Here is a 23,457-nt window from a genome sequence, read left to right on the forward strand (position 1 = left end):
TCACTTGCTGGTATGTGAAAGCTCACCAGCAGCAGTAGAAGGATCTGAAGCTCCCTTTCACGGCCTGCTCCTTGATGTCGTGTAAGCCTGCACACCTTGGGTTGCACAGTAAAGGGAGGTTTGTGCACAGGTAGGGGCACCCAGTCCCAGATAGCTCGTGTATGCCTTGCAGGGAGAGGGACCTCACTGCTGTGGGGTGAGTGCTGGGTTTTAGCTTCTGTAGGCTGGGGCAGAAATCCAGGCTGGTGCAGGGTCTGTTACGCAGGGTTGTAGACCAGTCAGGCCAGATCACCTGTGGCAGGCTCTGTTCTGGCTCTTCCTTGGATTGTGCTTCCTTTCAGGGATGGAGCGGCTGAGGCAGGAGGTGCTGTCTGGGGGTGATGGGCATCTGTGTGGTCTGCAGGACTTGGGCAAGGGCAGAAGACATGATGGGCACTGTGCTGCGATCTGGGCAGGCTAGAGTGTCTGGATAGGATTCTTTTGGCAAGGAGTAGATTTGTGCTGGTGTATTGAATTGCTATTGCCCTTGTACACATTGCCCTCGCACTACCTTTCCCCTGCAGCACAAGTGAGGGGGTGATTTGGCAGAGCTTTGAGAGCACCTGGGGTCTGAGCTCTAGGGAGTCTCTGGCAACAGCAGGTGAAAGAAAAGCAGGGCTTTCACACAAGCAGGAGGTTGTAGCAACCTCCTCACCCCTTTCGTCCTCAGGCACAGACCTCTTCAACCCAACCTGCAGGGCACCCACCTCCCCATTACTCTCTGCTCTTCCTACTCCTCTATCCTTGCGTCATCCCTCAGCCAGTTCCTTCAGGACTAATCCTGGAGCAGGTGCACAGGGAGAAGCTGCAATTGTCTCTATAAATCTGCCCTCTTGCTGCTGGGTTTTTGACAGTAATGAACGTGGAGGAGGGAGGGATGGGGAGGGGTGGTGGGGGATGATAACCAGGCAGACACTGGGGTCCTGGGCTCCTTGCTGATTTTTTGCGAGCTGGGCTATGGCAGATTGATTGACCTGTGAGCCAACGAGCAAACAAGGCAGTCAGGCTCTTCATTAGAGCATTAATTAGCTTCCAGGGGCTCTCCAGGGGCTGCTTCTTAAAGTTTGGTTTATTAGGAGCTGTCAGATTGAAACTATCGTCTTGGAGAAGCTGGGAGATGCTTGTGCCTGAACCGTATTTTGAGGGTGGGGTAAGCCAGAGTTGTGCTTCCCCTTAAACCCAGCGCTTGGGTGGGTACACAGTGCTCTGCTGCCCTTCTGCTATCCATGAGAAATCAGCACTGACAGCAGTTTGGCTGCACTGGGCCAGTGGTGGCCAGTGAAACCTAAGGAGTGGAGGGGAGAGGACCCTTAGTTGTTTGTCCAAGACCCCATCTCCGGCAGCTGCAGAGAAGCTGCTCAGTATCCTGCTTGTCTTCTCTGAAGACTCAGTGAGTGGCCAAGCAGGGGATGGTTGTGATTGCACAGGGTGGGGATGAGGCAGAGAATTGGAAAAACAGGCTGCTGTATGGCATGCTTAATGCTGGGGGGTGGAGGGCTGACAACGATTGCCAAGACATTTGTTGAGTGTAGGGAGAGGTTTTCCCTAACAAATGAAAGTCAGATATTGCTGTTAATGCCTTTCTTCAGTCTCATTTCTTGATAATGTCTGCATGTGAGGAATCCTCTTGTGGATGGATGTGAAAGATGCCTTTGCTATGATGAGTGGCCAGTGTGGTACTGACCACACTCTTAAATGGAGGCTCAAACAAGTGTTTTCAAAGTCCACAAAGTGCCCACTTTAAAACCTGGCACTTTTTGCTGCTGGTAGCATCCGGCAATGAAGTTGAACAAGGAAACCTAATGAGCTGGAAACTTCTTTACAGAAGTCAAGTCTGGAAACTTAAGTTTGCTGCTTGCTTGATCCCAACGTGTTTTTTCTCTGTAGGATAGCACTGCTTCCCTGCTTTACAGCACCTGCTCCATCTGACAGTTGTGCTCTTGCTTGAGTGATGAAGGAGGTCAAGAAGTGCTCAGGAGAGACAGGAGGCTGTTCATCAGCAGCTGCCACTGCGGCGCAGAGCAGGCTCCTCTCCCCTGGGTGCTCAGGGACTTGCTCCTTCCCCTTCACCGCCAGCGGGGTCAGACCTGCTGTTTTGACTCAGAGCTGCTGCTCTTTCCTCTTGGCTTCCAGCACACTGTACCGACAAAATGAAGGGGTTCAGTGTTACGTGACCCAGGGCTGCTCCCTTGCCTAAACCTGCATTAGAGACCTAGCTGGAGCCCTTTTTGAGGTAGCACAGGTGAGTTTGCTGTTTCTACCTCATACCCCTGGTGGTCTCCTACCCCTGCATGTTTTCTTGGGGAGCTCTATCCCCCCACTTGTTCTCTGGGACAGCTTCCCCACTTAGACTTGCGGCTGCCTCTTGGGCATAGTTATTTGTCCCATGCTGGCACCCTGGGATGCCTTTTCTCCACACTTAGTCATTACACCCTGCTCCAAACATCCTTGTCCCCCATCTTTTCCCTGTACCATCACTGTCACACATACCTGAGAGCCACCTCTTGCTGCCTCTGTAGTGCATAAACTCATGTCTGGGCACTGGTTTGTAAATACAGATTTGAGGTGGGGTTTCTCCTGTGGGCACACATCCATATGAAGATGCTCTCCCTGCCCCACTCCAAGCAAGATGTTTCCTGGCTGGCTTTGTCAAGCCAGCTGTGGAATTGGAGAGGTGCTCTGCTGTATCATTCAGCCAGGAGACCTGGCCCAGTGAAGGTCACACGTTGGTGTGAGCTTACATTGGTGTCACTAGAGCCAAAGCACCCAGAGCAAATGCCATCTTGATCCCACAAAAAGACTGCCATGTCAAAATGAGCCCATTGGTGTGGGGAGGCAGCTTGTGCTGGATGCGCTGCAGCATTCCCAAACCTGTGCTGGGCATGCTGGCCTTGGCCTTGCTGGGTCAGAGGTTGTGATTCACCTCCCCTTGCCTTTGGTTTCCCATCTGGGAGCAGTGGTATTTGGCTCCTCTGCAGGTTTGCCTGTGAAATATTTCTGTCCGAGACATGTGTGTTGAGCTGATTGCAGTCAGGGAGGCTGAGAGGGAGCTGGACTGCTTCCTCCAGGCCCAAACTGTGCAGGGGCCACAAGCGCCCATTTACAGAAAAGGAGGGCATTGATCTAGGAAGCTGGGAACTAGTAACAAAAAAAAACAACAAAAAAAGGAGGAAGAGGACAATTAAAAGCAAGGGCTTCCTCTAAAATCTGACATCCCCACCAAGAAGCGCCTTACAGTTCTGCAGGGAGCTAACGAGGAATCACACACCTCACCAAATGAACAACCAGCTGATGCACCAGTAAGTGAGGATCACTGCTGGTGTCTCCAGGAAAAAGCGATGGATCATAGTAGGAGAGGACTCTACTTTGAAAGGCACAGAGGCACCCATCTATTGGCCTGACCCAGTCTGAAGGGAGGTGTGTTGCCTGCCAGGGGCTCAGATCAGGGATGTTGCTGAGGGGCTGCCTGCTCCAGTAAGTCCTACTATTACCCACTTCTTGTGGTCTGTGTGGGTGCTGGTGATATTGACAGCAGTAGCCTGGGAAGCATTAAGAAGGACTACAGAGCCCTTGGAAAGGCGGGCAGGGGCTCTGGGGCTCAGATAGTCTTTTCATCTATCCTCCACGTCAAAGGGGAGGCCTTGAAAAGGCCAGGTGCATTTGGCAGGTTAATAAATGGTTAGAAAGGTGGTGCCATAGTCAGAGGTTTGGTTACTTAAAACATGGGACTCAATTTGGGAGGCCAGGTCTGCTGGAGGCTGGTGGGGCCAGTCTGGCAAAGAAGGGGAAGAGCTGTTTTGGTAGGAGACTTGCCAGGCTGGGCAAGGCAGCTTCAGACTAGATGTGTTGGGGTGGGGGGGCATTGATCCATCCCAACACTCCCAGTGAGTTGGTAGCACCTGTAATAAATGTTTGGAGCGATGCAGAGGTATTTCACCTGCTCCAGCCATTGAGTCAGCTTCATTTGGAGCTCGGCTCAGATGCCTCTGTACAAACAAACACCCATAGTGTGGGAAATAAACAAGAGGAATTAGTTGTGTGCATGGCTACAGGTATATCATAACGAGTTGTGTCCCTCAGAGATCGGTGTTGGGACCGATCTTGTTCAACATCTTTGTCAGCGACATGGACAGTGGGATTGAGGCGCCCTCAGCAAGTTTGCCGACGACACCAAGCTGTGTGGTTCGGATGATATGCTGGAGGGAAGGGATGCCATCCAGAGGGACCTTGACACGCTTGTGAGGTGGGCAATGCCAACCTCATGAAGTTTAACCAAGCCAAGTGCAAGGTCCTGCACCTGGGTCGGGGCAATCCCAGGCACTGCTACAAGTTGGGTGGAGAAATGATTCAGAGCAGCCTGAGGAGAAGGACTTAGGGGTGTTGGTTGATGAGAAGCTTAACACGAGCCGGCTTCAGTGTGTGCTCGCAGCTCAGAAACCAACTGTGTGCTGGGCTGCATCAAAAGGAGCGTGACCAGCAGGTCAAAGGAGGTGATCATGCCCCTCTACTCTGCTCTCGTGAGACCTCACTTGGAGTACTGTGTACAGTTCTGGTGTCCTCAACATCAGAAGGAGCTGTTGGAACAAGTCCAGAGGAGGGCCATGAGGATGATAAGAGGGCTGGAGCACCTCCTGTATGAAGACAGGCTGAGAGAGTTGGGGCTGTTCAGCCTGGAGAAGAGAAGCCGCTTGGACACCTCAGAGCAGCTTCCAGCGTCTCAAGGGGGCTACAAGGATGCTGGGGACGGACTCTTCATCAGGGACTGTAGCGATAGGACAAGGGGTAACGGGTTCAAACTTAAGCAGGGGAAGTTCAGGTTAGGTATAAGGAAGAAGTTCTTTACTGTGAGGGTGCTGAGGCACTGGAACAGGTTGCCCAAGGAAGTTGTGAATGCTCCATCCCTGGTGGTGTTCAAGACCAGGTTGGACAGAGAGTTAGGTGACATGGTTTAGTGTGTGGTGTCCCTGCCCATGGCAGGGGGATTGGAACTAGATGATCTTCAGGTCCTTTCCAACCTAAACCATTCTATGGTTCTATAGTGCAGGCAGTCTTACTTTTCAGCCCTCTAACAAGACTGACAGTGCCAGGACACCTGGGCTGTATTCAGGATATGCTGCTCTGTTCAAATTAACTGTCTTCATGCTTGCTTTTTTAGGAGCAATCTTTTCACTTCAGTTTCAAAGCACGCTCTGCCTCTCTCCTTAATATCTCCTGAGTGGTTTTCAACTCCCGTTTGCAGCATGCATACACAGAACCACGGTGTCAGCCTGTTCACAGTCTGTGCACATGCAACTTCTTTGATGTCGTCTTGAATGTCTTCTCAACACAGACTTTAGCTTCTCATTGATTCACTCTTTGCTTTCTTTCGACTATAATACTCTGCAGTGAACAGTACTTAGACGTTGTCCAGCTCTAAAACTTTCTGCATCCCTGATGTCCTTGAAGACTTCAGAAGCAGTCTCAGCAGGGACAGTCCTTGGGGAAGAGGGAGCACTGGTGATGAGTGGGTTTCCAGCTAGGCGTTGACCACTGCTCTCTGCAGGGTGAGAGGCCTCAGGGTCAGCAGGCTCAGTGCTGCAGCAGTATGATTTTTCTCTTGCTGCATTCTCAGCCCTCCAGTCAGAATAGTACCCAGACAGGTATCCCGCCCAGCATGCCCGAGCAGCAGCTTTGGCTCTCTGTCCTTATGCCTGGAACCTTATGCTTCCATATTGCGTTGGATGCTTCCCTGGGATGAGAAACTACGTATTTCCCATCAGTCCTTTGCACAGCCAGGCTATGTCCCGTTCTGAGAAGAATGGTGCTGAACAGCCAGGCAGAGAGATGGCCCAGCCCAAATTACTCCAAGTCCCCTTCTTCTTGCCTTCGTGAGCATTGGTTTGACCCATGGTCTGGGGGTGGGATGCAATAGCGCTGCTTTTCAACGCAGCAGTGACCTGCATAGCCAGGTGGTGCAGCAATGCCAACATAAAGGGAGCAAATTTCAGTAAAATAAATCCAGCCATTTCTTCTCATGGTGATTTTATCTCGTGACATTAATAACTCTGTGTCAGCAGAATAAACAATTTTTATCTGAATGCTTTTCCAGAAGATAGGTTTCGTAAAGGGCTGAGTATTGTGGGGTTTCTACCTGTTCTGACATTGATCAAAGACTAAATTCCTGGGTTCACTGAAGCTGAGATCTGCTTCCTCAGAGCAAAATGGCAGGCTCCAGACTGTTGAACCTATGGTTCAGGGTCTTTTTATTTTAACGTGTATACTAGAAGTTGGCTCCCTGGGCCATCTTACTTGCTTAAATAGGAATTTGGGATGCTGTTAAAGAAAACTCTTACATTTTCCCTGTCTCTCATAACAGTGGAGCAGGGAGTGCAGAGTGATGGATCTGTAGCCCATCCCGCTGTAATACTTTCTTGGTCCTTAAGAAGTTCAAGAAGACAAATTTCTTAAGCAGCGACAGATGGCTCATTTCACTTGGTTGTTCTTCCACACAGGAGCTGAATTTGCTGATTATGGAGGCGGCAGCATCATGAGCATTTAGAGTGCAGGTAGAGCTGGTCTAGTGAATTGGTTTCACAGAAGGAAGTGATGCTCATCCCTGACACATGCTGCTGGCTGCATGGCCCTGACCCATTCCATGTGCCAGCATTGATCCCCCTGTGCGCCAGCTCAGTTTACTAAACCTGCAGAAAATTAACCTGGTGGAAGGGGATAGTTACAGGTGAGTAGAGTGCTTTGGATGGATTCAGTCGTGGCCTCCTCAGGGATCTTTATCTTCGCACAGAGGGCAGCACTGAAAACCTGGGCTCAGCAGGGCTGGTGCGGGCAGTGTCCAAAACACCTCATGATCCTGCCTGAGGGCTGTCTGGAGAGCTTGCTCTCTGGATGGCAAGAAAATGGCATTTGCTATCACCCTCAGCGTCTCATCTCTCTCTGCCTTGCAGCCAGCTTGTCAGCGGTAGCTGCTGGAAATGCCCAAGTCAAATACAGCACGTGCAGAAGTCAGCCATGCGCTACAGGGTGCAGTTGTACTCTTAGCATGCACCTACACAAACTTCTCAAATACGTTTCTGGCACCCTGCTAGGAGTTTGTGTGTGGTGCTGCTGTGTGTGTTAGAACTTGCTCTTCAGGTACATTTAATTACTTTTTTTCCCGTAATTGACAGAGCATTCCTTTGTTTGAAATCTTTTTGATGAGGACTTGATTAAATTTCTCAGTATGTTACTTTTTTTCTTTCTTCATCCTTGTTGGCTGTGACTTGGTACTGAATTTGTCTGCCAGTGATCCTATCTCCATATTTTAATTTACAAGTGATCAGTGAGCTGTGTATTGTTTTCTGACAGCAGGCACAACTCATGCTGGGAATCTTTTATTCCTCCCTCCCCTGCTCTCTCTCCTGCAGAACTTTTACATTCATTTCATTGGCAGGAAGCTTTCTTGGGTTTAGTTTTGTGGGGCATTTTGCTTTGGGGTAGATTTGTTTCTTGCTGTTCTTTAGAGAGACATGTTTTCTGTTTCTTGAGGAAATTCTTGCTTTTCCCAGGCTGGCGGCACATCACAGTTGGAAATCTCTGGCTTATCCATGGCCAGACCTCAGAGGCTGTGAACTTTCCAGCTTTCTCCATCCCTGCAGCTATACACATGGCCTTTTCCATATATGCTCAAGATGTATGGCTTCTGGGCTTTGAAGAGACTTTCTGGGTCACATATGCATGCCTCCCCGAGGCCGCACTCGGTTACCTGTTAGTTTGTTAGCTGCTCTGCAGACTCCAGCATGGCATGGCTGGTAATGCCATGGCTGAGCAGATGTCCTTGTCACTGCCTGCATGCAGTCTTCATACCACAGCATGAGGCATGTTGTGGTGGACTTAACCTGCTACCTTTGTGTTTGGTAGGTCAGCCGTCGTGACCGTGCTGCTTTTGGGGAAGGGGGGGCACTAGGCTGCTTGTCAGTAGGTTTGGATGATGTGATGCTCACCTTCTATAGGGCTGAAGCCAACAAGAGTAGAGCAGAGGAGGCAGGTCCACTGCAGGGTTTGAGGGGAGGTATCTGTTCTGTTTTGCCACAGCATCCTGTGGTAGCATTTTGAGCACATCTTGCTGCAGCAGCAGGCTGTGAGGCTGCGGAACGCCTGTGTCTGATGGGCTATGGACTTTGCAGCAACTTGCTGAACATACTGAAATGCAGGTCACTTGGTTTATTCCTGGCCTCTTTCTGTCCCTGAGAGGAGGTGAGTCACACCAGCTCCTAGGCTTGCTCCTGGGGCTGGGAGCACCCACCAGTCCATGCTGCAAGAAACACTATTTGCAGCATCATACAAAGAACAGTAAATGTGGGGAGAAGTGTCATGTAGCTGATGTTTAGCAAAGCATGAGCAGTACTTGCAGGCAGGCTAAAGCTTCTCAAATCCCAGGGAAGTGGGGTAGCATTTGGGTGGCTCCTGGGGTGATGCCAAGGGTGGGTGAAGGCATGCCAGCTCTTTCCCGCTCTGCACAGGGTCTCTGCACTGGCACAGCGCTCTGTATCGGAAAGGAGGAGCGTGCAGAAGTGAGGATTTAGCTTTACACAATTAGTAGGCTATAGAGGGATTGCAGGAAGACCTGCAAGAGGTGGGAGAGCTCCAGCTGTGGATCTCTCTTGCTGCTGCAGACAGACATATATTTTGCTTTTTTTTCTCTTTTTTGCATGTCCAGCCTAGAGCAGCATATTTGCAACCAGGACCTGAGCAGTTTAGGGGCTATAGAAACTCTTCACATTGCTCCGAAACCAGCACTGCTGAAGGTGAAGATGGTAGGTTAGTGTTCAAAGGCTCTTTCGTCTGCCTGCCTGGGAGGGGGCAGCAGCTGAGCCTTCCTGAGGAAAGGGTTAACACTGTCTCTGCTTCCCATGGAGCTGCTCTCTCAGTAATTCAATCATGTCAGCCTGTTTGCAGGCAATAATTCATTGTTATAGGAACACTACAGTAAAGTGACAAGTTAATAATGGCAGTAATAATGGCAGGCAAAGTCTAATGCTATTTCCCTTTCCCCTGCTCCTGTTGCACCAGCAGCCTCCCATGTTGGCTAATGCAGTTTGCAACCTTGCTAATCCAGTTTCAGGAGGAATTGTGTTCTGTTAAAAAGAGAATAGCATGGAGCTGTGCTGCCATGTTCCTGTCATCTCGGAGGAGGCTGCCCTGGTGCTGGAAGACTCTGTCTTTACTTTGCAGTGATTTCTATGCCAAATGAGCAAGGTCCTCCTAGGAGCATCTCATCTTGTTCCCTTCTATGAATGCCTTTCTTCTGGTGCCTCTCTTCTGAAAGGGCTCATACATCTTTCCCTTTTGAACATGGTTTGCTTTCAGCTAACCTGGTACCCTGCGTCACCCACCCCTTGCCACACTGAGTCAGAAGGCTGGCGTGTACTTGCTTGACTCTCGTTGCCCCAGTTCTCCACGGTCATTAACATGGGTGTCCTTGCAACATGTCTGGAGGTGGAGGAGGCTCTTCAGCCCTGCCTTGTGGAAGAGAGAAGAGCTGGCAGAGCGTTAGTGCATGTCTAAGCCTGTGGCAGGGCAGTGACCTGCACACAGGTCTCTTGAATCCCAAGTGAACATCACCCAGCAGGAATTTGGGCACTAAGTGCTTTTTGGGCCTTAGCAAGGGAAATGATGAGGCACCTCTGGGTTGTGACTGCAGGCTGAGGAGTCAGCTGAGTTTGCACCAAAAGCCCAGCCAGTGACCTTCAGGATACTGGAGAGATAGAGGTTTCTTGCAGGAAGTCACCTTGGGGCCATGCTCCTGGAAATGAGTCACTCCTCATCAGCCTGATAAACCCCGTGTCTGGTGTTAAACTGGGGCTGGGTTCAGGTTGGGTTGGCCTTGTTTCTGCTTACACCCTCCCCATCATACACCTCAGCACAGTGAAATCCCAGCGGAGGCTTTGAAAAAAGTAGGACATTCCCCAGGAAAACTTTTTGCAACACTTCATTAGTTCTCTCCAGGCAAGAGCATCTTCTGGAGGAGCTTTCCCCGGAGGGCAGCAGCCTGCAAAGTGGGACACCACCTTCCTGCTGTGGTGACAGGGCTCCCCAGGGTTTCTGTGGGCTGCTGGTGGCCGTGCTTCTACATGCTCTTTCTGTGCCACGGCCGCTGGCTCATGTGGAGCTGGCTCCTTCCGCAGCTGGCATCCCCCTCCTTTGCTGCAGGGTTTTCTATGGGACTGTTTAGGGGGGAAAGCATCTTCAGCTGGGAACTGTCATTCCCAGGACTTGGTAACAGTGGCTCCCAGGTAGGAAGTAAACTCCCGGTGTTGTATTTTCTTGCTGTCTACAAGGAAAGATGGATGTAAGGGGTCTGAGATACAGCATCTTTTCATCACAGAACTTTAAGGTACAGATCACAAAGTGCTTTGGTAAAGGTAAGTGTTGTAACCCCTGGTCGATGATTAGGAAACAGAGGGCAGGGAGCCGGGTGGCTTCACCATTGCAGCGAGTCAGCAGAAAAGCTGTGAATCACGTCACTGCCTCTGATGACTGCTTTCCCTTCCCCCAATTATTTGTATAACTGTGCTTACCACAAGCCCAGCTTGAGGAGACAGATTGCCTGCTGGATGGTGTGTAGAAAACCCCTACCATATATACCAGCTTGCAGAGCACCTAGCCATGCGGTAGCCTGCTGTGGTTGTAAGATGTGTCTGACGTGGCCCCCAGCCCAGAGGTGCAAGCTTTGAAGACCAGAAGCTGCCACAGGTATCCTGAGACCGTGCGTGTCTTCTGATGTCTTCTGTCCTGTAGTGCCTGCAGGGCCCCTGCCCAAGCACCGCTGCAGAGTTCAGTGCCTGTACTTGTTCTTCACAGAGCCTGCATGGCTTCGCAGGGGCTGCGAGGCCAGGATAGCTTAAAAAAAGAGAAAATACGAGGATTGTAGCCATGACTTGTTGCCAGTGTAAATTGAAAGCCTTAATAGCGTACATAGGGCCAATTACAATACATCAAGGTACGATACCCTCTTTACCGGCACCCTCCAGGGAGCCAGGAGACGTTGTGGCAACAGGATTATGGTTGGCAGATGATGTGCACGATAACTTCACCTAGACACATGCACCTGTTTCCCTCACTAAGCAGATGTTTTGGAGGCTGTTAAGAGCAACATCAGTCTCTTGACAGTGCAGCAGAAGGTGCCACGTAGCTGTGCCTGTTCACATCACTGTGCCCACCACCTCCGCTGCTTGACAGAGGGCTGGAGCAGCCCTGCTCTGGCACACCAGAACCCCAGCCCCTGGGGCAGAACACATCAGCTCAGCATTTGAAGGCCAAGCCCTTTCCTGGCTCTCTGCCCAGGCAAATCCCAAAGCCAGGAGAGGGAGTTTCCCTGTGTCAGGAGGGCAAGGTTTGGCTGGCTCAGTGCCTGGGGTGTCAGTCTTGCAATCGCACTCATGCACCAGCAGCTACAATCATTTCCATGCCATGGCAGGCATCTTTAAACATGACCTGGCAAGTTGCATGGGGCACAGACAGACCCACCCTGTGCTAGAGTAGACTTACTACCAGGTTGGAAAGAGATGGACTCCCTGGTGTTGTGTTGTACCATTACCATCACCCTGGACCACCAACTTCAGGATTATTTCTCCCCTCCCCTTTTTAAATCATTTTTCCCAAATGCAAAACGAGCCTTTTGGGTTAGTTTGCATATCTGTGAATGGTGCCTGATGGTCCTTCCTGTGGGAAGGCAGAAGCACAAGCTGCCCCAGAAAGCTTCCCGTGTCTTAACCAGCCTGTGGCAGAGGATCTCTCCCCTCCGTGACCCTGCAAACCAGGCTGCAGCCCGAAGGTGAAGCTGCCCCAAGGTAACCTGTGTGCCACAGTGCTTCCAACTCAGCAGTTTTCAGCCTGTGGTCTGTAAAAGCTGTGTATTATTTCTACAGGGTCTGCAAAAGGTAATGAATAGGTAGGTATGCATTTACTATGAGGAGCCAGTGCCTGGGCAGGGAAGCATTTGGTGTTCACAGATTGGAAAAGACTGAGAACATCCCCTCTAATTCTGTGGGAGGAAACAAAACCTGCACTTGCATGTTCCGTGGTGTGCCTCTGTTAGGAAAATAAGTCATGTTAGATGAGAAGTGCATTGGCAGGGGTGTCATTACCTATCACAGATACCTCTAATCTAGGCGAAACTCCACACACAGTGTAGGAACCTCTGCAAGTGTGTGCAGTCTAGCAAAGGGAAGACCTGTAATTCCCTGCCAGGGCCTGCTGTCCAACTGGCAGCAAGCAGGAAAAGCGATCTTCTCATCAAGATTTGGGGGGTCTATGTGAATGCGTAGGCAAATTCCTGGATGCTGGCTGCATTGGCTGCCAAGAAGGGCTTGGAGAGCTGCGGGATTTAAGATTTCATTTTTGCCATAGCTAATAAGTTTTCTTCCCCATCACCCTCACCCCCACGATAAAAGACATCTTCCCAAGTGTTGAATGGAAGCAGGGACAGCTGCACAGAGCCCATCCAAGAGCACGCAGGGGTCTGTGGACAGCAAGAATTGCCATGATTATGGTGTGGGAACAAGCTTTCACTGCTTCAGTGAAATACATCTGTCATGTATGAGGTGCAGGTCTGTCGCCCCAAACAGCAGGCTTAAATTTGGTCCATGCCCATCCTCCTCGTTTTCATCTCCTGGAGTTGCCATGATGTGGGAAGAGCACTGGGAGGGATGCTTGCATCTCAGCTGCTCTGGTCTGTGCATACCCTGGCTTTGTCTCTGTGTGTGTGTGTTGATATTGAGCAACCCCACCACAGACAGCATGTGTATATACTGCATTTTAATAGATATAGAACTACTGACTTAACATACACGGTTGCTATAGTAACAGAGGTTTCCTTAGTAACGGTTGCAGAAAATAATCCAGTACCAATTAAAAATAAACTGTTTGGAAAGGGGGCTGGGAGAGAAAGGAAACTGCCGAGAATCACCTTCCCCTTTATTGGTTCATCTCCCAGGGACTTGGAAGATTGGTTAATGCTCGAAATAACCTTTCTTAACCAGTGGTGAGCTGAGAAGGTGGGATGAGTGTGGGTGCAGTGGCTAAGGCTGCTGTCCTGGGTGAAACAAAGGCGAAAGAGTGTGTCTGAGGTATGGCAGAAATACAACAGGGTGATGCTAAATTTCTCCATTAGGTTGAAGTCTTCAGAGTGGGAAAACAAGGGACTATTTCCCTTCTTCCCTCTGTCCACTGTCTGTGCGCCATACCCCTTACACAGCCATGGAGTCTTTATTAGCATACTGATTAAAGCCACGGGCAATCGAGTTAACAGGATGCCTATCTCAGATGCTGTCTTAGGGCAGAACATGTCGCTGTGGCAGGAGTTCCTCCCTCCCATTTGAAGTTGTTTGCCTGTGCCCGTCCTGTCGCTCGTCTCTATCACCCATCGCTTGTGCCGACAGGCATCCGAGACCCTGGGGCCCAAGGGAAGCTGGAAGCAAAGCAGGATGCAAAGTGAGGAGCCCATGTGTTGGTGAGAGAGAGGAGACAGCATTGCTTCCCCTCAAACAGAGGATGCACGGGACGGGTTTCCAGGGCACGGATGTGCACAGCTCCCCTGGCAGCCTGCGGTTGTTTGTCCCTGCGGTGCCACGCTTGTGTCGTGCCACTCGTGCCCAGGGCACTCGCTGGGTTAAGAGAGTCACCAGTTGTCAGCAGAATCCCTTCGCCTGGCAGCAGGACAGCATGCCCCCTCTCAGAGGGGAGCTGCCATGCGAGGGGAGGTGAAGGAGGAGAGGTGGTGTGTCTGGCCAGGAGCTGCTCCTCTCCTCTGGTCTGTAGCCAGCAGCGCTCCAGGGCAGGCCAAGCACAAGTGTCACAGGAGGGCGCTTCGTGTCCTCCCCTGCAGAGTGGAATGCCCTGGATCAAGGCTTGGGTGACAGGCACAGCCTGAGCACACACAGTGGAAGCTTCTTCTGCTCCTGCAGGGAGAGAGGAACTGGAAAACCAGTGTGGCTCTCTCCTTGCGGGGACGAGAGCCAGTGACACCGCCGTGTCATCCTCGACACTCTGTGGCTGCTTAGCTACCCATGTGGGAACTGAGTTGCCCTTGGGAAGCCAGGGTAGGTGACATGCCTGTGTCTTGTCCCTGTGCAGTCTGTGCTGGACCTGGAGCCAGATTTCCTGGCTGCTGGAGCAGAGCTTGCTCCCTGCTGATCCCTGCCAGTCTGGTGCTTGCTCTTCTTTTCTAGTTGTACCCATGTTTGGTCCCCTAGCTACTGCACGTCTGTTGGTCACCCATTGAAGACTACACCTATTAAGTATGGGTGTAGTCTTCTTGCTAGGTTTGGTGCCTTAGGCCACAGTGAATTAAGAAAGAGAGTCTTTTAAATGGCAAACTGTGAAAAAGCAGCCTCTTGCTCAGGGACATGGTGGGAGCATCTACAAGTAGAGCCGGCAGTGAAAGAAGAGAGAAGATTTGGTAGGAGAACATTGTCTTAAAGGTACAGGTAAGACCCAGGCAAGAGGAGCCATGCCTGTAGTTGGGGCAGGGCTCTGTGGTCCTCCCCAGAGCAGTTCAGTTTCTTTTCCATGTTAATGACCCACCTCTCCTCATCCTTCCCTGTTCTTCCCTTGCAGTGACCAAGCTGCAGGTGAGCAAGTCAAAGCGGAGCATCACTCTGGTGGAGAACCATCCCATCCCCCTCAACTGCTCAGTGAAGTCGCAGACCAGCCCCGACTCACACTTTGCTGTGCTGTGGTATGTCCACAAGCCCTCCGACGCCGACGGCAAGCTCATCCTGAAGACCACCCATAGCTCAGCCTTTGAGTATGGCACCTATGCAGAGGAGGAAGGGCTGCGGGGCCGGCTGCAGTTCGAGCGCTCGGCATCAGGAGGGCTCTTCAGCCTGACGGTGCAGCGGGCAGAGGTACGGGACAGCGGCAGCTACTACTGCCACGTGGAGGAGTGGCTGCTCAGCCCCAACCACGCCTGGTACAAGCTGGCAGAGGAGGTGTCGGGGCGGACGGAGGTCACCGTCAAGCAGCCAGGTACCATGTGGGGTCCTCTTGGCACTGGCTCTTGTGCACGGCTCATGAGCTTGACAAGCTTTTTCTGGGGCAACAGGGATGCTCTGCGCTTCTTTCTGCTACCGCCTTGTCACCCCCTCCTTGCATCTTCATGCCTGCATAATCCCTGCACAAAGAGGGATGTTTTCCCCCTTTGATGTGCCCCTCCTCCGTTTAGGCTGGGTTGGCATGCATGTGAGTGTCCCCACATCAAGGTTGTCCATCCTCCACAATCTAGAGGGCCACTGTATCCAGCCAGGTTTCTTTACCCTCAAGAGCATCATGTAGCACAAGTGTCGACTAGCGACCTACTGAGAGAGAACTGGTGTGTGCCTGCCTGGGAAAGCATTTTTATGCTTTGCACACAGTTTAATTTTACTCCGTGCCTGTATCCCGGCAGGCTCAGGGAGCCTTGTCTCTTTTCCCTCTGTGCTGTGCACGTGAGATGTTAGTAACGACTTTAAGGAGGTGGGGAGCTGGCTGCCAGGAAAGGAGAAATCTGCTCCGCTGGTGTTTTCCTTGGCAGTGGACATCACTGGTAAAGGTGGGCTGATGGAGGAGCATTTTTAGCTCCCACAAGTCCCCACAAAGCTGGCGATAGAGCCCTCATTTTGTGCTAAGTAAGGAGGCAGGGAGGTAAGCATCGTCTCTGAGAGCTGCTGAGGCAGAGCATCGGTTCTTTAGGAGGAAACCTCCCTTGTGCCCACTGGCTCCGGATGCCTGTTTCTGGGGTATAAAATCCCTCAGGCAGGAGAGACCCACCTGAATAGCAGGGCTGGACTAGGGTACTTACTGCATTTTCTCTGTCTGAATTTGGCTGGCTAGACACAAGCTCTGTGGATGAGGGTGTGAGAAGGATATCGAGTATGGTGCCCAGCACAGCTTGGCCTGCTCACGCAGGAAGCTCAGCAGGGCACAGCATGCTGCTCACTGCCAGTCCCAGCCCCTCGTTTCTGTGAGATGGCTGTGGGGTGGTCAGGAAGGGGGGATCTGTGATCTGTCCCCTCCTTTGCATCGCCTGCCTCTTTCTGGGAAGTCCAGTGTCCGTCACTGCAGCGGCTGTACCAGGGAAGTCCAAACTGTGCTCATGGAAAGAAGTCATGAAGGAGTTAGGAGTGACACATCATTTCCCATAAAAGTGCTGATTGCAGTCACCCGCCCTCCACCCTCCATGTATCAATGAAATTGTGGAGCGAAACCCACGGATATTCCCAAGGCAGCAAAACACCATGTCTGACTTTGCCCTCGTGACACTTCTCATTTTGCAGTGGTGGTTCCCTATAATGAGCCACCCACCCTCTGCCTTGTTTATTTCTGTTTTCCCACAGCAGGAGGGCTTACTGGTTGGGGTGTGACCAGGCTACTGCCCTGCAGCAGGAGGAGGGTGAGAAAAGACTGAGGTGTGACCTCCCTTCATAAGGTGTCTGCACTTAGAACCCCCCAGGTGTTACTGGGAGATTGTGGGTTTCCAGTTCCTGGTGCTGAACGGGACATTGTTGGTGGCTAGCCTGAGATTTTTCAGAAGACCCTAAAAACCACAAATCCTGTTTTCTCTTCCTCCTTTTCTGTTTTGTTTTGGGGGTTTTCCCCATTGATTTTTCTTTTTCCCCCTCCCTTTCCTCATTTCTTTCATCGCACCCCAGGATTATGGCCATGCAAGAAAGGCTTGTGGGGAGACAAACGGAGCCTTGCAGCCCTCAGTCACCTTGCATTTCTCATGGCCTTTTCCCACAGATAACCGCCTGCAGGTGAACCAGACCCACAAGAACATCACGGTGCTGGAGAACCAGTGGGTGACGCTGGAGTGCGCGGTCATCAACCGGACCAGCCCCTCGTCCCAGCTCTCAGTGGAGTGGTACGTCTGGCGGCCAGGTCACCCAGAGAAGGAGGTGGTGGCCCGGCTGAGCCGGCAGAGCATCCTGCGCTACGGGGACCTGGCAGCGCTGGGCGACCTGCGGAGCCGGCTGCACTTGGAGAGCCCGTCCCCGGGTCTCTACCTGCTCTCCATCCAAAACGCCACAGTGCGGGACAGCGGAGCCTATGACTGCCGCGTGGAGGAGTGGCTCCTCGACCCCAGCGACCGCTGGTACAAGCGGGCAGAGGACCTCTCCGGCCTCATCACTCTCACCGTCAAGCAGCCAGGTGAGGAGGATCTCATGCCAACAGCCTTGAGCAGCGCTCTGCCATCTTGGGTCAAACACAGGAGTCACCATCTGTTTTGAGACATATGACTCAAGATTAAATGTCTTAAAGGCTGTAGGTCAAATAACAGTTATGGTCCTTATTTGCTGGGTATTTTCCAGCATGTAAAGCAAGCACTCTGCAAGTTCTGCTGTGGTGCTTTATGCCTGCCCATTCCAGTGAGGTAACTCTGCAGTGGAGCTGGCAAAAGGGTAAGATTCTGGAAAGGTTTTAATGGTCATTCCTGGCAGAGATTTGTACTGCAGAGGAGGAGCTCACTCGGGACAGCACTCTTCTGCCAGATCCTTGCCTGGAAAACTTTGCTGGCCTAGATGGCGTGAGCAGAGGATAAGGCCTCCCCAGGTAATCCCTGTATCCTGAGTGCCCACCTGGTTGTAAGTGCAGCTCTTCATCCAGGCTGAGAATTGCCAGCCCTGATGGAGGGAGAACGAACGGCAGGGGAAATCCTTAAGGCTCATCTTGAATTGCGGAAGGATGTGGAGTGGGAAGAAGAGAGGGAGTTGAGGGTGCACTAATGCAAGATAATTTTTTCTGTAAAACTGCTTTGTTGTTGTTTGTTTTTCTTTCGTAGCAGCCAGTACTTAACAAAATGACTAAACTTGCTTGTGACTCATGTCTCATTAGTAAGGATCTCCATGCTCATTTTTCAGGACTATAATCGTGGGCAAAGAGGGGACAAAAGAACCTCTCGGCACCTTCAGACAGCAGTTCTGTTTCTGCTTAACGTGCAGAGGTGGGGAGGCTTTGTGTTGGTTTAGACAAGCCATTTCCTTCCCTCCTCCAGTTTTCCTCAGCAGTCCCATTTCTTTTCAGGAGTCTTCCCCAGGAAGCTGTGAACTGAAAACACTTGTGTTGCCTAGAGCCTGAAGGGCTCTGGCCTTAATGAAGATTCTCCTTATGGGACCGTTTAAAACGTGTTGGGCAGATGCTCTAATGAGAAGCCCTGTGGCTGATGAGAGCTGGGGGACAGCAGCCCCCTCCTGCAGGGACACCCAGGGGCTGCACAAGAGAGGGTTTGCCCAGTTATCTTCACTGAAGGAGAAAGGTCTCTACAGTGGGCTATCAGCTTGCCTTTCCTGCTCAGCTCCCACGTTGGAAAGGGCTTTTTAATCTTTAAATGAAAGCTTAGATCTGTACTGATTGTGATCCCTGGAGTATGTGTGTGTTCCCTGGCAAGATGACTGAACCAAATGTTAATTGCTCTTGAAGTCAGCGTTTAATCAACCCATCTTGGGTCTGGCCGCTTTATCTCGGTTAGGTAAAAACATCTCTTTAGCCATGCAGCAAGCACTAGAACAAGAATAATAAAGAAAAACAAGAGAGGGAGACTTTTAGAAGCGTCCCCGCTGCATCTGTGCTGGGGACATCTCCATGGAGATGTTACCTAAATAACTTCCCAAATTGCTGCAGAAAATCCTCCCCTCTTCTGTCATAGCGATTTTCAAGACCTTTGAGCACTCTCAAAGAAGTAAAAAGCAGGCATGGAGTGCAATGCTCTTTGCTGGGGAGGAGGAGGAGTACATTGCTCCTCAGCACAGGCACCAACTTCAGTGTTTCCTGGCATGTTCAAGTAGCACGTCTGGGTAAGCCGCAGCAGCTTTCTTCTCTCGCATGCACACCCGTTGGTTGGTGCCAGGGTCTGTGCGGGCAGGGCAGCAGTGCAGCGCTCGCAGCCCGCTCCTGTTTGACCCTGCACCAGGCGGTGTGCGGCGAGGTGAGGATGCTGCGCCTGTGGGGTTGACCACAGAGGTACCTGTGGGACCTGGCAGGCTGCGTCAAGCCTTTGGGTATTGCTTAGACTGCGCCCAGTGCATGCCAGAGATGTGACAGTCAGTCTGCACTGGGGCACGGTGGCTTTGATGATACTCAGCGCTCACCTCTCCCCTTTTCTCATCTCAGATCCCACCTTGCAGGTGGACACAGCCACTGCCAACCTCACGGTGCAGGAGAAGGAATCCTTCCCGCTGGACTGCAGCATCCTGTCCCGCTCCAGCCCAGAGTCCCATTTCGCAGTGACATGGTACAACATGCAGGCTAAAGAGGTGGGTGGCCACATGGAGGAGGACGAGGAAGAGGAGGAGGAGAGGGAAGCAGTGCTGACCGTGGGCCCCGATGCCATCTTCAGCGCCGAGGCCAGTCGCTGGGAGGGGCGCCTGCGCTTCCAGAGGCTCTCGGCGGTGCTTTTCCGGCTGACGGTGCTGCAGGCCAGTGGAGCCGACACGGGGAACTACTCCTGCCGCGTGGAGGAGTGGCTGGCGGACCCCAACGGCGTGTGGTACCGGCTGGCAGAGGAGGAGTCGGGCACGGTTGCTGTTCATGTGCAGGATGCAGGTGAGAAGAGGTGATGGCCCTCTTGGGGACATGGCCCTGGCATCTCCTTTGGTCTTTGTTTGGTCTTTGTCTTTGGTTCAACCAAGATAAAAAGGCCAAGGAGTGAATGGGACTGGGTCTCGCTTGCACCGGGGCAAGTCTGTGGTGCCAGTGCTTTTCCAACCAGGTCAATGACTTATAGCCCATCTTTTTCTTAGGTTAAGCACTGCGCTTAGCTCTGTGCTGGGGCTGCCTGCCCCACAACGCCACCTGGTGTGTCTGGAGTCAGTGGGGACAGACATTGCCCCCCACTGGGGTTTAACCCTTCCCTTTGGAAACACCCTGGAGTTTGGCTTGGCTGTGCACAAAGGTGCAGGCTGTTGCACAAAGGTTTCCTCCCAGCAACTCTTGAAGCCATTGGATGGTTTAGAGGCCCCAGAGATAACTGAGGTGCTGAGAGTTTTGTGGGCCCTTAAGGGACATACCCTGGGGTGCTGCCTCTGTGTACGACCACTGAGGGAATCAATGCTTTGCAAGGCTCCCCGCTTTGTAAGATATCATAAAATCTGCACCAGGGAGGACTCTTGTCTAGCACTCATTGAACTCATGGCAGGGGGATAAAGCCAAAACATGCCCTGCGATAACTTTCTTCTGCTGCTCTGTTCTGCAATATTGGTATTCCTCTCAGAGCCCCACCTTCTCCATTGACACAGATTAATGAGTATCTGGGTTTTTTTGTTTCTAAAGAAGTTCTTAGGCACTGTGTTGCAGAGAAGCCATGAAATGTGACAATCCTATGTCTCTTTCCAGGCTCCAGCCTGCAGTCTGTCATCTGCTCCAACGACGCCCTCTTCTACTTTGTGTTCTTCTACCCCTTCCCCATCTTCGGCATCTTGATCATCACCATCCTCCTGGTGCGGTTCAAGAGCCGGAACTCTAGCAAGAACTCTGAGGGCAAGAACGGGGTCCCCTTGCTGTGGATCAAAGAGCCTCACCTCAACTACTCTCCCACCTGCCTAGAGCCACCAGTCCTCAGCATCCACCCAGGAACCATAGATTAAACAGGCAGAGGCACCCAGGGGGACACGCAGAGAGAGCGAGAGAAGCAGAGACACACCGGGAGCCCTAAGGAACAGAGTGGGTTTTGTTGTTCTTGTTTCATTTGTTTCGGTGTCTGTGCTCCGACGCGGCGGCTGAGCTCTGTGGAGCACCCAGCCAGCAGGGACGGGAAGGTCCGAGGCTTCCTCCACTGCCTGTGGGGAACGCGCCGCCTCATCCTGACGGACGGAGGGTCCCTGCGCTTGATGTACATAGCAGATGTTCCTCTCGGATTAATTTTGTTCCCATCAGTTGCTGTCTTTTGGGCCGTTACTTTTTTTGTTGTCATTTCTTTTTTGGTCACTGAAAGAACTGTAGGCTTCCCCTGCCTTCCACACAGCGAGGAGTTCCAAAGGGGCATTTGGTCCTGGGGCGATCTCTTCGGAAGTAAATGTGTATGTTTTCCAAAACAGACTGGTTTTCCTCCTCAGACTTGGTGCCACGGTGAAGAAGGTCTTTTCTCAAGGTGTGCTGAGCTAGCTCCTCCTTCTTCTAAAATAGACAAAGCCAGGCCCACCTACGGAGGGGTTAGCTGAGCTATCAAGACATCCATCTCGAAGACTGGCTGTAGTCTCAGCATCTTCTTGCCTCCATCTGCTGTTCTCTCAGGAGGGAGCAATTCACCTTTTGGAGTGTTTCCAGGTCTTGGAGAGACCGAATATTCAGCACACTAGTGGTCAGGACAAAAGCAATTTAGTTTGTCTCCAGGAACTGAAGGGAGGGATGGAAGGAGGACACCTGAAAGCTCTGACTTTGTTGGTAGCAAAACAGGTCCTCATACACTCCAGCTTACCAGAGTTGTGCTCCTCCCTGGTGCCCATGCTGCAACCTCTGACGAGGTGGGTCCCCTCTGTGCCCCGGTCGCCTGGGGATGAGTGGCTGGATCCAGTCTCTGAAGACTTCAACATGACCAAAGTAATGACTCTAGGAAGGGGGAAGGGGGAAGCTCCACAGGTTGGCTTCACAGCCCCTGGATGGTTAAGCCAAGGAGCCCAGTTACAGCCATGCCATGCAGCGAGGACGTGCAATTAACCACCATGTGGCGTGAGTTTCCCTGTGGCTTGCACTACTTCCTGGTGTGAGCTTGGACAGGGCGAGGAGCCTGCACCACATTGGCACCCTGGGGGCTTCCCTGTCCCCTTGGGCTGAGAGAGATCTTCCCTGCGTGTGCACGTGCATCTGCCGTTTTGTGTTTCTGGGGCTTGAGGAGGAGAAACCATTTCTCCATCAGCTTCCCATCCTGGCAAAGTCATCTGCTCTTGTAGGCCGTCGCTGTGGCAGGAAATGCTGTTCTTTCTGTGAAAGATATGGCTCTCACGAACCAAACCAGGGCTCTCGCCACGTGGGACACCTGAGCTCCCGTGTACCCCTTAATGCCAAGTACCCCTGCCCTGTCCTGTGGGGGAATCCGCCGCCTCCCCTGTACGCCCCAAGTATTATGTCTGGCGGAAGAAAATGTTTGCCAAAAATGGCCTTTTGTTGTCTTCCTCGATGTCTTCCTGGCAAATCTGGCCACTTATCTTTTGCAGCATGGCTGAAGCCAACCGGGATGGATGGGCACAGCCACAAGACCCCCCACACCTCGTGTGTGAGAGGTGCCATACCCACAGCCGTTGCCCTCTTCAGGAGGGTCGGACTGCTCTTTGTGAAGAGGACCTCAGCAGATGCTCTGTAGCACTAGTTGGTTAGACCCTGATGCCTTGATGTTTCAGAGGTGGTGACGCCTCAGGTGGAAGATCCGCACCGCATATCCTCTCTTCCAGCTGGGAGAGGACCCATGTGGCTGTGGACTCTTCCATGCTAGGGCGTTTGAAGTCAGCCACCTCTGCTCTTCCACCAGAACGGCATTGGTTTCTTCTTTCACTGGGAAGCCCAAATTTCACTCGTCCCTCTGCAAAGTCTGCCTCCTCGAGACGTAACTGCTTGCTGACCCCAGCATATGCGTAATATCACACTCCTATATATATATACACATATCACACACCCGCACACTTGTCTTCCCTTTCTGGTTAAGACGTCTGCAAAGAGAGGAGTGGGATGAGAAGTGAATGGAAATGAAGAACCGAGGAGCAAACAGCAGCAGCCGCAGCCAGTGGGTATTGTTTTGTAAAGGTAGTGTCTCGTGCACGTGCTGCTCCGGGGCAGGAACTGCAACTCACTTCAGCTTTAAAGGAAGGGAGAAGAGCAAATGAAGTCAGCAGGAGCTGTTCTTCCCTGGGAGAGCACTGCGCTGCATCCGAGCCGTGCTCCTCATCGGCCTGTCTGCCCCGGAGCAGGGCTCTCCTGGAGGGCTGTCCCATGGCCCTGGCTGGATTGGGTCCCTTCCCAGCCCTGCGGTTCCTGCACTGAGCCCAGGCTTCCCTGGGCTTCCAGGTGGTCCCTGAATGTACCTTGCCGGTGACGTTTCTCCATTGCTCTGGCAGTATGTTGCCCAGTGTCAAACTTCTGTTTTTATAAGGCAGACTCTTCCTGTAACGAGTTTTAACATGAAGCTTTTCAAACCACTCTCTCTGCTGTAACTTTCTGTAACAAACCCGAGAAGAAAGAGAGATCCTCTATCCATGCATGATGTGGAAAAATGTTCGGGATTTTTTTAAAAAAAGCAAACGTTTAACAAAAACTTTGTACTATGTTGCACTAAAACATGTTTTATACAACACGCCGGAGAGCTGTAGTAAACTGTGTTGAAATTGTGAATCCTATTGCTGCTGGTTTTTATCAGATCTGGGCTTTCATTATGCCTTTTATGCACACTCCCTGCATAAAGGTGTGCTGAACACCCCCTTC

General features: G+C 51.8%; 1 protein-coding gene across 1 annotated transcript in view; it reads left to right on the forward strand.

Annotated features, from left to right (window-relative positions):
- IGSF3 (immunoglobulin superfamily member 3) overlaps nt 1-23,367 on the forward strand; it is a 95,898-nt gene extending 72,531 nt beyond the window's left edge. Inside the window, 4 exon segments of the mRNA XM_030471925.1 lie at nt 14,632-15,042; nt 16,795-17,202; nt 19,162-19,593; nt 20,383-23,367. Of these exon segments, the coding sequence (XP_030327785.1) occupies nt 14,632-15,042; nt 16,795-17,202; nt 19,162-19,593; nt 20,383-20,633 (1,502 nt within the window). The 3' untranslated portion in view covers nt 20,634-23,367.
- Nucleotides 23,368-23,457: the final 90 nt, after the last annotated feature.

The sequence above is a fragment of the Strigops habroptila genome, chromosome 2, assembly GCF_004027225.2.
Source record: "Strigops habroptila isolate Jane chromosome 2, bStrHab1.2.pri, whole genome shotgun sequence".
Lineage (NCBI taxonomy): Eukaryota > Metazoa > Chordata > Aves > Psittaciformes > Psittacidae > Strigops > Strigops habroptila.